The 13344-nt window shown below is 56.4% G+C and overlaps 1 protein-coding gene across 1 annotated transcript; it reads left to right on the top strand.

Moving 5' to 3' along the window:
* Positions 1 to 1920: 1920 nt before the first annotated feature.
* Positions 1921 to 5676, top strand: PHLDA3 (pleckstrin homology like domain family A member 3). Its single transcript, XM_002914602.4, has 2 exons — positions 1921 to 2813; positions 4221 to 5676. The coding sequence occupies exon 1, from the start codon at positions 2364 to 2366 to the stop codon at positions 2739 to 2741; it is 378 nt and encodes a 125-aa protein (XP_002914648.1). The 5' UTR covers positions 1921 to 2363; the 3' UTR covers positions 2742 to 2813; positions 4221 to 5676.
* Positions 5677 to 13344: the final 7668 nt, after the last annotated feature.

Genomic DNA, 13344 nt, shown 5'->3' with positions numbered 1-13344 from the left:
AAGGCAGGCTGAGCCATTGGGGGTCCCTAAGACAGGGCTGTGGGTACCTTGAGCTTTCTCCAATGCTGCCATCTGGGCCTCAAGAGAGACACCTTTCTTGGCTGCTTCTCTTCCTTCGTGGTGCTGGCCATTCCCTCTCCCGGAGGGGCATTCTGTAGGTTAGGGAGTTCACTTCCCGTGCGTGTTAGGGGTGGGGGGTGCTCCCGCAACACACAGGCTGAAGAGCTGTGGTGGTACGCTGACAGCCGCCCTCCCCCACATCCTGACTTGGGGAACCCTCCCCTCTAGCCTGGACCCTCCTTGTGCCTGCTAGGCTCTACATCAGTGGGCAGGAGGGTGGAAACAGGTTGTGGGGACAAAGAAGTCTTATTACTGTCATTACTATCTATTATTATCCCCATAATAATCTATTATTAACGTGGCGGTGAAGAGGCCCTGAGGAAACTGGGGGAGCTGGTGGAGCTGACCAAGATGGGGCAGAATCAGGACCTAGATGAGCCATCTTCCTGTGCCTGGCCTAATCTTAGGGTCCCCATCCTCTTCTGAAGGCCATACAAGTGGGAGAAGGGGAGGAATGACATCTATTGAGACTCTGAGAGTTGCCAGGCCCTGACCCCGGCCTTTCACAAATGTTATCTAACCTATTCATCAGAGCTCCATGAATTAAGAATGAATTAATCTTTCCATTTGACAGATGAGGAAATGGAAGGATAATGGAGCTGCCCAAGGTGGGCGGGGACACCGCGGTCCGGAGGAAGGGCTGGGGTTTGAACCCAACACTGCAGGCCTTTCATCTTAACACAAAGCCCTTTAGGCCAAAAAAGGGAGGGAAGCCTTCTCCCTCCCCATCCCTCTTCAGCTCTGAATTCGGGGAAGGACGTTGTCTTAGGTGGCACGGAGGGAGGTTGATAGAATCTTCCCGGGGGGGGGGGGCTGCGACAAACAGGGTTGGACCCGCATTCCTGCAGCTAACTCCAGTCGCCGCCGGTCCCGGTGGGCTGAGCTACGCGTCCCTCCAAGTGTGTGCTATGAAGAAAACCGCAGGAAGTGACCTCTCCAGACCACAATGGGGTCCCCCCTCTGCCTCCATAGGGAGGCCGAGTGATCTCAAGGTTCCTCTCTGCTCCGTTCGCCTTGGCTTTTTTTTTTTTTTTTAAGATTTTATTTATTTATTTGACAGAGAGAAAGCCAGAGAGCACAAGGAAGAAGGGGAGGAGGATGGCAGGAGAGAAGGAGAAGCAGGTACCCGGCTGAGCAGGGAGCTGGTGACCGAGACCTCAGCCGAAGCCACACGCTTAACCAACTGAGCCACCCAGGCGCCCCTGGCCTTGGCTTTTCTCTACCCGTCTCCGGGAGCTGGGGATGCGGGTAGGGAATAGGAGGGGATGGGTCGCCCCAGCAGAGACAGCTGGGCAGCCTCTCTTTTGCCCTGCCAGGAAGGGGAAGGAACCCAACACAGCCTTGAATCCTACCTCTATCTCCCACCCCAGGATCATCCTCGTTTTTTTCTGATTTGCACAATGCCAAGGGGGAGCTGGCCAAGTTAGGAGAGGGGGCAGGGGGCAGGACTCCGCCGGCCTGGGAAGCAGCCAGCAGATGTCTGGCGCCCACTCTGCAAGTCCCAGCTGGTGCACCGCGCCAACACAGAGCAAGCCCATCCCTTCTTACAAGCAGCGACCCTCTCATCTAGGAGACGCTCTCTCTCCCCCGCCTCCCCCACGATCGTCCCCTGTGTCCCAGGCCTGGAGGAGCTGTGGTTCCAAGAAGCGGCAGACGGCAGGCCACGAGGATTGGGCTGTTGGGTAAGCAGCCCCCCTGCGGGTACCAGCCGTCCCCGCCCGGCGCCCAGCGCCTCCATGCGTGACCGAGCCCCCGCCGCGGCCCCGCCCCCCGGAGCCCTGCCCCCCGGAGCCCTGCCCCGGCGAGTGCGCGGCGCGGAGGGGAGGGCCGATCCCGGCAGGAATGCGCGGCCGACGACGCAGAAGGCGAGCGGCGGAACATGTAAGGGCACACCTCGAGCTGCCGCCCAGCGCGCAGGCAGAGCCCAGCGGAGCGAGCGGGCGAGCGCGGAGCCAGTGCGCAGCCGGGTTCTCGGGCCGGAAAGCCGCGGAGGGCACCGGGCAGTGGAGAGGCGGGGAGGCTTGAGCGGCGCGGAGGGGTGGCGGAGGGCCGGAGCGGGGGCCACGGGCGCCGAGCGGTTGGCGGTGGCCGGAGGACTGCGCGGCGGGCGTACGGGGCAGTCGGGGCGCGGGTGGCAGGGCTCGCGGCCAGCCGGCTCCGGGCGCCAGAATCCGGCGCTGCCGAGCGGGGAAGGGCGCCGCGCCCACCGCAGCCTACAGCCTGCCCGGGACCTCGGGGCGCCCATGACGGCGGCGGCGACGGTGCTCAAGGAGGGCGTGCTGGAGAAGCGCAGCGGCGGGCTGCTGCAGCTGTGGAAGCGGAAGCGCTGTGTGCTCACCGACCGCGGGCTGCAGCTCTTCGAGGCCAAGGGCACGGGCGGCCGGCCCAAGGAGCTCAGCTTCGCCCGCATCAAGGCCGTGGAATGCGTGGAGAGCACCGGGCGCCACATCTACTTCACGCTGGTGACCGAGGGCGGCGGCGAGATCGACTTCCGCTGCCCGCTCGAGGATCCCGGCTGGAACGCCCAGATCACCCTGGGCCTGGTCAAGTTCAAGAACCAGCAGGCCATCCAGACAGTGCGGGCCAGGCAGAGCCTCGGGGCCGGGACCCTTGTGTCCTAAACCCCCTGGCTTACCATCTTACCTTCATGCTGCGCACCCTCCCCACCACGTGGTGTCCAGAGGTCAAGTCAGGTAAGCCCCCCTGGGGACTGAACCCTCTATCTCTCCTCTCTCCCTTCTCTTTCCCCTATGGAGAAAATGAGGGACTCCCACCAGCATTCCACTTCAAAGCTGGACCACTCTAGGGCCAACAAGAAATAGGAGCTTAGGAGTCTGAGCAAGTGGGCGGGGGGGGGGCAAGAGCTGGACATTCCCCTCCGGCCCCAGGCAGGAGGGTCCTATGTGACCCAGGTGGCAGAGAGGAAGATAGGAGGGATGGGCCTCCCTACAAGTTGCTTCTGCCCTGGCTCAGGTGGAGGGAAGCTGGTCTGAATATACTCTTGAGGCTTTCCAGCAGGGCTCCCCCACCATGGCTTTCAGGGAACTGGGGAGAGCCAGGGGTAGGATGAACTGCCCCCTCCGTGTGCTAGGATAAACAGTCTACATAGAAGAGTTTGAGCATGGAATTGGGGCAGAAACATAGCTTCCTTCACTTAGCAGAGTCATTAGGGGTTGGGCACAGAACCCAGCTCCCAAGGTGGGGCCTCAGGGAGAAGGTCTAACTAGGCTGGGACCCCACTACCCATTCTTGACAGGGGCTCTTGGGTCCTAGGGCTGAGCTGCTAGAAGACCAGAGGTGCTGGAGAGTGGGCAGTCCAGGCCAGAGGCCAGACCCCCGATGCCAAGGGGGAGTGGGCCTGTCCACCTGCCCATGAGTGCCAGCCAATGCCCAGCTGGGCCAGAGGAGGAGAGGCTGGAGAAGGGGGTGGGCAACTGGGGCAGGGTGGGTGGACAGGTGCAGGATGGGGTCGTGATTTGTTATTTGTGAGGTCTTAATCCTCCTTGCGCAGTAGGGCAGGGGGTGAGGGGTGGATTTGTGGTCAGGAAGGCCCAGAGGAGGGACACGGATTAGAACCTAGAAGCTCTGGCCACCAGCCCTGTGCCCTCTCCCCCAGATGCCACTCCCTCCCCATGGGAACTAGGAGCAGGGCCGGGGAAGGATTTATACCAGTCAGGTTCTCATTTCTCTGGTGAAAACCCATACCCCCCTGACCCATACCCTCACTACCACCTCCCACACTGTCACCCTCCAGCCCTACAGCTTCTCCACCTTAACAAATAGAGTCCCGTGAGCCTGGGAGCCGCATCTGGTGGCATCTACCCCTTTGACCCTCCTGTTGACTGTATTGACAGTTAGCTGAGGGGCTGGGCTGAAGGCAGACGTGCTGTATTGAGAACTGGCCCCTATGGATCCGTCGGGCCTCAGGGGGCCTAGGAGGAAACAGGTTCCCCCGTGGAGCACAGTGTGTTGTACACATACTATTTTCTGCCTTTATCCTGCTGGGGAGAGGGTTGGGAAGCTCTGGTGGGAAAGAGCTCGTGGTGAATACTTACTGTCCCAGTGTCTGCCCCTGTCCTAATTGCTGTCTTTCTTGCCAGCTTTCCTGCCCCTTTCGGCTCATGGGGCATGACTGCGCTCCCTACGTCGAGGCAGAAGCCGTGGTCACGCAGAGGTGGTGTTGGAGCGGAAGGAATGGACAGGGCCCGGGGAGGAGGTCAGAAGGCCACGTGGGGCTGAGATGAAGATTCAGCCCCTGGACACTCTCAGACTCTCAGGACGTTCCCAGCTCAGGGCTTTGTAGCCACAGGCCTGACTTATGTCTCATGATTGCGAGCCGGCATCAAAGCATCCTCTCCCCAGCGGCCCTGTCAACCGTTCTGTTCTGCAGACTGCTGTTGGTCCCCAGCTTGGTGCCATGCCTGGAGGAGGACATTTCCCCGTGGGGTACCCAGCCAGCGCCTCAGGACTCGGGGAGGCCAGCCTGGTACCCAGAGCGGGGGCCACCCTGGTATCACCTCTGGACTCACCTTGGTGGGGGGGAACTGATGGGCCCTGAGGCCCACTCGTGGGGGTCTACTGCTGCTTAGGTCCTTTTGGAACCCCCACCCATCCAGGCCTTTTCTTTGCACACTTCTTCCCCCACCTCCTGCCCATCTTTCTCCCACTGTGGTGCTAGGCCTGGAGGTGGTGGGGGGTGGGGTGGGGGTTTGACCAGTACCATTTCATGCCTATCCCAAAATGAAGATGCCCTACAAAGGACAGTGACCACACTGTTCGCTGAGTGGAATTCTTTGCCTCCAAAACCCAGTGCTTGGAAGATCCCTCTCCCACCCTGCTTTTCCACTCCGCAGCCCATTCTGAAATCTCCAGCCTAAGGAGGGGGAGACATGGCAAACCTGGGAGGCATGACCTCAGTGTTCCTGGGAAGGAGGGACCCTAAGGACTGAGGGATGTTATAACGGTCAACTTGGCCTCTGTAGATGTGGCTTCTCCAGAAGTCCATGCCCCCCCTGCCATCCTGGGAGCTGGTTCAGCATTCTGGGCAGAGCTCGTCTCCCTGTCATTTATATACTCAGGCTTTATACGTTTGTATGTTTCTTCAGTAAGTGTTCCTCGCAGGGTGGTTTAGGAGGAATAATTTCAGCACAGGAGAACCTGAAGTACAGAGAGATAGCTGCCTGAGTTATACAGAAACTATTAATTGGGTAACCCTTGAGATCTTTCCACGTTGTGACCAGCAGTGTAGCCTGCCCTCCCTTCCTCCGTGGTCCACCGCATCTGACCTTCCCTGTGGCAAAGCAGTGGCCTACTCCAGAGACCCCAGAAGGAACAAGGAGGCTGTGTGGCCCCTTCAACAAGTTGAGTCTCTTTAATAACCTTTGTGCTTCCAACCTGCTTTGTTCCCCCATCAGATTTCTCCCATTTCCAACCAAAACCTCCTTGTCCTATGTCCCAGTACCTCTGAGTCCTCGGGAACATCTCTCTCATCTGCTACATAAATGGCATCTCACAATTGAAAAAGAGCTTACAAATTACAAAGGAATTTTTTACAAATATCTCAGTTATTATCTCATTAGGCTTTATCCCAGCATGGCAGAGAAGCATCATCTTCCATGCCAACCCTGATCAGTGCTGAGAAAGATCTGGGCTCCCCTAGCATGCTGTGGTCAATTGGTGTTGCCTGCCATGGGCTGGAGAGAATGGCTAGGCTTCTGTGGGCAGGGGCGGTGAGAAGATGGTCAGAGTCAGGTTCGGAAATAAAATGCCAGCTGGTGCCTCTAGAGCTGACATGAGCAGCCACGGGACGCTGGGCTCTGCCTCCTGTGCCCAGCACTGTGTTGGCCTCAGTGGAGTTTGCAGGAGCATTCTGGGAGCTTGGCTGCAAAGGGCGGTGGGGGCGCCACCAGCATGGGCTGTCAAGGGTAGGGGGCACACAGGGTGGAAGAGGAGGCTGACTCTGGGTTCTGGTGCTCCCTGCTTTTCTGGAACACAGCCCTGTCGGTTCCAACTGTGCTTTGATTCCTGCCCAAACCCAGCTTCGGTTTCTCCCCTTGCTAGGAGAGCCCCAGCCCCTCTGAAGGGTGTGCTGCAGGTAGAGCCCTTCACACAGACCCTAGGATGTAGTAGCCCTCAATATACAATAAAGATGGCGGTCGTTGCCATGGGGAAGAGCACTGCCTCCCATTTGTAAGAGTCCCGTAGCTTCCTGAAGCCTCCGAGAACTCACAGCACAGAGACTGGGGGCTCGCATGCTGAATTCAGCTTTTTTTTTTTTTTTTTAAAGATCTGTGATCCCTGGGGAGCCATCGTCTCTCTGCTGGGGAGGGAGACACCCTGCTTCATGAATTCAGGGGTGTCTTCACGGCTCCGGCAACTCCAAATTCTAAAAATGGAGCATAGGCCTTCACCCTAGGAATGCTTGGCTGGACCACAGAGTAGGGTCAAGGCCTCTTTGGGGGCACAAACAGGCCCTGACAGTGCCAGCAGACATGCATGAAATGGAAAAACTGCTCAGTTGGGCCTGAGGACGCCGTAAGGCCAGGGAGGGGCTGCTGCCTTCTCTCCGCCTGCCCTGGCAGCCCTGGCCTCACCCCCGCCTGCTGCATGAGTCATGGATGGGAAAATGAGAAAGGGCAAGTCCCAGCCCAGCAACTGGGAGGCCTCTGAAGCTAGGGGCAAGGAGACTGGGGAGAAGGGATGGGCTTGCTCAGGTCATGGTGAGCTGAGGCTGGGGCTGAGGCCTTGGCAAGAGTGAGCCTGTTGCAAGGGTGAGAAGGAAGGCCAGCGGGAGGAGTCAATTGGAATCCACAGGCAGGCACTGCAGCAGGAGGGAGTGGGGCCTTGTGGCGTGCAACTCTGAAATCTGGCCTTTCCCAGAAGCTGGGGATACATAGGTGCCGTGTGCAGGTATCCTACCAGTCCTGGGTCCCAAGGGCCCTGGTCAGTTTGTGTTTTGCTATGAGCCAAGCTGCTGTGAGTCTGCATGGTGAGCCCTGGCTTGGCCTCCTCCAGTCTCTGCTCCAGTCTGCACGCCATGGTTCGCCAGGGAGTTCTGTCCAGAATGCTTCAAATGCTTCCATTCTTATGCTTCAAACCTCCGGGGGCTTCCCCACTGCCACCGAGGAAGTCCAGGCTCCTTGGACGTACCCTCCCCACAATCAGGGCTCTTCTCGTGCCTGCTGGCACAGTTGGCACACACAGGGCCCCTGCATGTCGCCACCCCCATTCCAGGCCAGCAAAGGCCACCCCGCACTCCTGGGCCTTTGCACCCCCCTCCTCCTGCACATTTTTGCATTGTTGGCTTACCACCTCAGAGGAGGCTCCCCTGCTCTGCCGTCAGTCCAGGCTGAGTAACTGCTCTGTCCTCTGCGTGGCCATAGCTCTTCCATTAGTCACCCCACATGGCAGTTGGCTTCCTTGTCTGCCAGTTGACTAGACCGTCAGCACCTGTCATCTGTATATTCTTGCTCCCTCAAAGTATCTGGTATACAGCAGGTTGTTAGTAATGGCAAAGGGTAGATCGTACTTACTCTGTGCCAAGCACTGATCCAAGAACTGTTCAATTATTGAATCATGTAACGCTCTGGCAACGCTGTGAGGTCGCTGTTAATTCTTATAACTCCCATGTTTTACATTAAGAAACTGAGGCCCTGAGAGGGTAAGTGATTTGTTCAGAATCACATAGCGGCTGTTAAGTGGTGGAGGCGGGATTTAGCCAGGTCAGTGAGACTCTAGCATGTGCTCTTAACCCAACACAGGAGGATTACTTCTCACCGGATGAGTGAGTGAAGGAAGGAACCCACAGTTTCACTGGGAGAAAGATGCTCAGGAGCTGGGAGACGGGAGAGTTAAGCCCAGAGGAGTGGGGAGCATGTCTGCGGGCTAGGGCATGGAGGAGCTGACAGCAGCCAGTCCTTGAAACAGTGGTGGGTCTCACTACAGGAAAGGACACGGGGAGGTGTCCTGTGGGCTGGGAGGAGGCGTCTGGGGGCAGGACTAGTCTGGAAGAATGGAGAGACCCAGAGTGGGAAGGTACAGCGAGAACTCTGAAGGAACAAATAGTTTTCCAGGCTGAGTGCCGGTCCTGTGTTGGCCTAAAATGCTGTTTGTCTCATGATGTGGGCTTGCTGGGGAGGGAGACACCCATCCTGCAGAGACCAGGGCAGTGGGCTCAGTAGATGTGACCCTGGGTGGCAGCAGGCCTGGCCCCAGAGGCCCGCAGGGAGGGCTCACACCCCGCTAGGGTGACCAACCCTCCCAATTTGCCTGGAACTCTCCGAGTTTAAGCAAGGGAAGCTCTGTGTCCCAAGAAACCCGTCAGTTCTGGGCAACCTGGGACAGGGGGTCACCCTACGCCCTGTCCCAGGGACGGGAAGCACTGCCTCTGCCATTCTCTTAGCTCACCAGTCAGCCCTGCCCGCAGCTCTGCCCTCCAGTGGGGCCGTGGAAGAGCCCAAGCCCGGAGCAGCCATGCCATGTCCCCGGGGCCATCGGCAGCCGGGCCTCAACCAGCAGTGGAGGTTTTTGCCGTCCTTGGAGGGGACAGCAGGCCCCTAGCTGCAGGCAGGAAGGAGAGAGCCAGGAGTCCTCGGGGGCTCTTCAATCAGCTCTGCCTCTACTGGCCCCCAACCCCATGTAATTCAATTCAACTCAATCTGGCCCTTTGTTAATCACCCAGTTTCTGCTGCACAGGTGCAGAAGCCTGGCCAATCTGCCAAGATCATTGAGACAGAGAGGGCAGCAAGGGAAGGGAGGGGACTGTCAGGTAGGGACAGCGCTGTGAGGGGTGGCCAGGGGATGCAGGTGGTCCGTAGGATGGAGGATAGAATTCCATAGGAGAGAGGAGGGGAGACAAGGCCTTCCACGGGTAGAAATGACCCGTGCACAGGTGCCTGGCTGGACAATGTGGGGGGACACCGGAAACACAAGTAGGTTTGCACAGAACCTGGAGGTCCAAGAGCTGAGCACAGAGGAGGTGGGCCGACTCGGAGCCCACTGACTGGTGGGGGGCCCGGGCTTCTTTCATCATCAGTGTGAGCCCGTCACAAGGCTTCTGTTCTTTTTTTTTTTTTTAAGAGTTTATTTATTTATTTGAGAGCTAGAGCATGGGCATGGGGGCGGAGCGCAGAGGAAGAAGCAGACTCCCCACTGAGCAGGGAGCCCGATGCGGGGCTCAATCCCAGGACCTCGAGATCATGACCTGAGCCGAAGGCAGACACTTAACCAACTGAGCCACCCAGGTGCCACAATGAACAAAAATGTGTTCATTGAAGAAAAATATGAGAGGGCAGCTCATTATGAAGAAGAAAACAAATATCATCTTTCATGTTTTCATTTGAGAGATAATCTTTGTTAACATTTTGGTGTATTTCCCCCTACATTTATTTCTATGCAAATAGATATGTGATATATAATTATCACATATGATGTGGTATGTGATTATTTTTCACACATGGGGTCATACTATGTGGGCTCCATTATATCCTGATTTTTTATGTAAAATATATTGTGTTATGAGGCCACGACATTAAACAAGCATTTTCATGCCTGTATGTTACTCTGTTATATTTAGTATTATTTATTTGACAAATGAATCTCTTATTCTTGAATACCCATGTCCTTTGCATTTTTTTCTATTATATACAAGGTGGTAATAAACATTTGCATATCTAAACCTCTGTGTTTCTGGTTGTTTCTTTTCTTTTTCTTTCTTCCTTCCTCCCTCTCTTTTCCTCCCTCCCTTCCTCCCTCCCTCCCTCCCTTCCTTCCTTCCTTCCTTCCTTCCTTCCTTCCTTCCTTCCTTCTTATTATTTTGAGGTCAAATTAGCTTTCTTAAAGTGGAATGGCTGGGTCCGCCCTGGAAAGCTGGGGAGATGTGATGAGCCCTGGGTTTGAGAATGGGTGTTGGTGGTGGTCTTGGGGAAGGGAGACCCTGGGAGCAGGGAAATCAGTTAGGAAGTAATGAGGCCTTAGAGCCGCAGTGGGAATGGAAAGGAGAGGCGGGAGCCAATGAGGAGATAGTGACTAGTTAGTAAATGCCCACTGTGGGGCCGAAACTCCTCTCATCCACGTGGAGGCATTCAGGTAGCAGTGAAACCCTTACACTCTAATCACAGGCCTGAGTGTGAATCCCTGCTGGGTCGCTCATTAGCAGTGTTTTTTGGCACCCCGTTAAAACTGGGAAGGATAATAGCCTACTTCCTAGGATCATGGTGAGAATTAATTGAGGGAATGCCTGTAAAGTAGATAAGGCACATAGATAATGCCCAGTAAGCGTTTGTTACTACAGTGGTGTGATTACAGTAGTGTGATAATCCTCCCAGCCACCTTGCTCTGCTTAATCCCCATTTAGAAAGCTGCCTGTAATTAACAACTTGAAGTGGCGATGCTTACCGGGGCTTTCACCTGCTACCAACCCCTAACCTTCACGGAGCATGCCCTAAACTGGGCTAGACTCACATCCCTTCACGATAAGTGTCCATGAAACGGACATTCAGAGACGTGAGAAGTCAGCGGCATGGTGAAGGCTCCGGCCTCCCACCTCTGGGACCCACGAAGTTCTCGTGACATCCCGCTGCCTCCTGGTGTTGGAACTTCCTGGTTGGAAGTGAGGATGGAGAGAGCAGGCGATGCTCTGGCGAGATTCCTTTGTCCTCCGACCATGCCTCACTGTCATTATCTTCAGCAGCACTGCTATCCGGGCTCCGCTCCAGTGGCTCAGAGCCCTGCACACCCAGAAATGCCCCTTCCCCTGCCAGGAAGGAGAGGGCGAGTTGCACAACTTGTCTGAGTTCACAGACCATGCCAGGAGGAGAACACTGGAGTCTGGCGCAGACCAGCCCTGGGGAGCTCTTGGCTGACTCCGCCTTGCGAGGGAGTGGAGCCTCCATGCTTACCAAGACAGCAGAGGTAAACAAACGGCGCTCAGAACGACTCTGAGGAGCCGACAGCATCTACTCATTATACTTGACTCGGGTGGTCAGGGCTGCAGTTTGGAGCTTTTGGCTCTTTGTGCCAAGAGAGACTTGAGACTCTGTGCTTACCCCACTTCCAAAACACATACCCCAGTGGCTGGTTCTCGCCATCCGCCATCCGGGTGGTCCACCCTGGGGGTCCAGCCCAGAAGAGTTTATTTCTCCAGCAGGACAAAGCTTAACCCTTTCCCAGCAAGGTCTCTGGAAGCTCCACTCCCCACCATCTTCGCCTGTTAATCCTGGAATGTTTTCCTTTGCCCTCTGTGTTTCTCCCCAGCGCCATGGCTCTCAAGGAACCTTTGGGTGTGATCTGGTATTATCACAGCAGGAAAAGCTTGGAATATTTCCTCATAGATAAGACGGTAAATCGAAGCCCCGGGAAGTAAAGCATCCTCTGCAAGTTGGAGCCACAGTCCCCGAGTGAACGCCCAGTCTGGAATTAGATAGACTGATGTTCTTAGCCGGTCTGTTGCGGGCTGCGGCATGCATGCACCTGGGCCACTTAGGAGCTTAGGGAGGGGACAGTCTCTCAGTTCTTTCTCCTTGGCCTCTACTGGGTGCCTGGGGGCTCCTCTCAGCTAGCCTGCAAGTCCTCTTTGCTGTCAGCACCCACTGCTGGGCTGAGGCTCTTGCAATGTAAAAGGTCATGATAAGACCAGGGATGCCTGGCAGCATGCAGAGGGACCCGGGTCCACCTTGCTTTGTCCAGTGCCCCCTGAGTTCCCAGATCCACAGCCACGAGGTCCACCTGCACGGTCTGGTGAGAGGTGCACACCACCTCCGAGGCAATCACTTGTTCCTTTGCTCAGCTTGGTCTGAGCCTGGGCGCAGCCTGGCTGCTTGATGTCCTAGACCGGCAGGTGCAGGAGGGCGGGGCCCTGTATTTCCCTACTGTGCTCACTGCTGGATCCCCAGGCCGGCAGCTGGCCTATAGCAGGTGCTCGGTAAAGAGCGTGCAAAGAGCAAATGTCAAGTTGTGTGTGAGTGGTTATGTATGTGTGCCTGTGTGTGCGTCTGTGTCCACCGCACTGGGGGCTCACTGTGTCTCAGTGAGCCCATCTCCTGGCACACTTCCAATCAAGAGAGCCCGTCAGACATTAGGCAGGTGTGCAGTCAGGTGGAATGCACTGAGGGGGCCTCTAAGCGGCTCTCTGTAGGAATGCTGATGGTCTGGGCCTAGGAGAGAGAGCTCTGGGTCCCCGTTCCGACTAGGCCAATACCTGGCTCTGTGACCTTGGGCAAGCGGTGGGCCTTGTTTTCCTCACTTGTAGAACCAAGAGTCGAAGTAAGTCGATAGGTTCTAAATCCAGCAGATGGTCAGAATCTTCTCCGCGCTTGTTAAAAGCAAAGCACCCTGGCCCTCCCTGCAGCCCACTATCTCTGACCCTCTAGAGCTGGAGCCCAGGAATCAGTATTTTCAGTAAGCCCCCCCCCATGGTGAGTCCAGCGTCGCCAGGCCGAGGAAATGATGCTCAAGGCTCAAGAGCTCACGGTGCAGAAAACTCAGGGCTGCTGTCCTGGCCCCTGGGGTTTGGGGCCCAGGAGCCTGGTGGAGGTTTATTGAGCAGGACCTGCTGAATGGTGTTACACACACACACACACACACCCCTCCTGCAAGCTCGTATATATACACCTGGCCTCGGAGACCACAGTCCTGGGAAGTGCCTTCTGGCAGCAGGGGCCATCTCGTGTCTCCATTTCCTGCATCTTCCTCAGACCGCAGCTCTCTTGTGATTTTACTTTCCCCAATCCCACCCTTATCAGAATAGTCCCTGGAGAAGGGAGCCCGCATGGGGCAGTTCATACATGTTGAATGGAAACAACCAGCCTCCGTCCATCCAGGAACATATAAGGTCAAGAAGACAAGGTCAGTGAGCGTGCAGTGAAATGTAAATACCTGGACTGTTCGCAGGTAGCTCTCGTGGGTTCCCTTAGGCGTGCTCGTCACGCGGCAGCCCTGCTTGTCACGTGGCAGCCCTGCTCTGGTCATTCCAAGAGAGCTCCACACTCTTCTTGAGCCTTTGTTCCTGCCTTGACTGAGCTTGTCCCTGCTGTACCTTTGAGACCCAGTATGGGAGTCCTGGTGGCAGACAGACCCTAAGAAGGCCCCCAGTGGCCTCCACCTCCCAGATGTACTTGCATAAACCCCTCCCCTTGAGAGGAAGTTGGCCAAATGACTTTGGTCCTAATGAACAGAATTAGACAGGGTGTCCCTTCTGCAACAAGGCTGCCTAGGATTGTGACCTCC

The sequence above is a fragment of the Ailuropoda melanoleuca genome, chromosome 8 (genome assembly GCF_002007445.2).
Source record: "Ailuropoda melanoleuca isolate Jingjing chromosome 8, ASM200744v2, whole genome shotgun sequence".
NCBI classification, from domain to species: Eukaryota; Metazoa; Chordata; class Mammalia; order Carnivora; family Ursidae; genus Ailuropoda; species Ailuropoda melanoleuca.
This window is presented reverse-complemented; position numbering and strand designations above follow the sequence as displayed.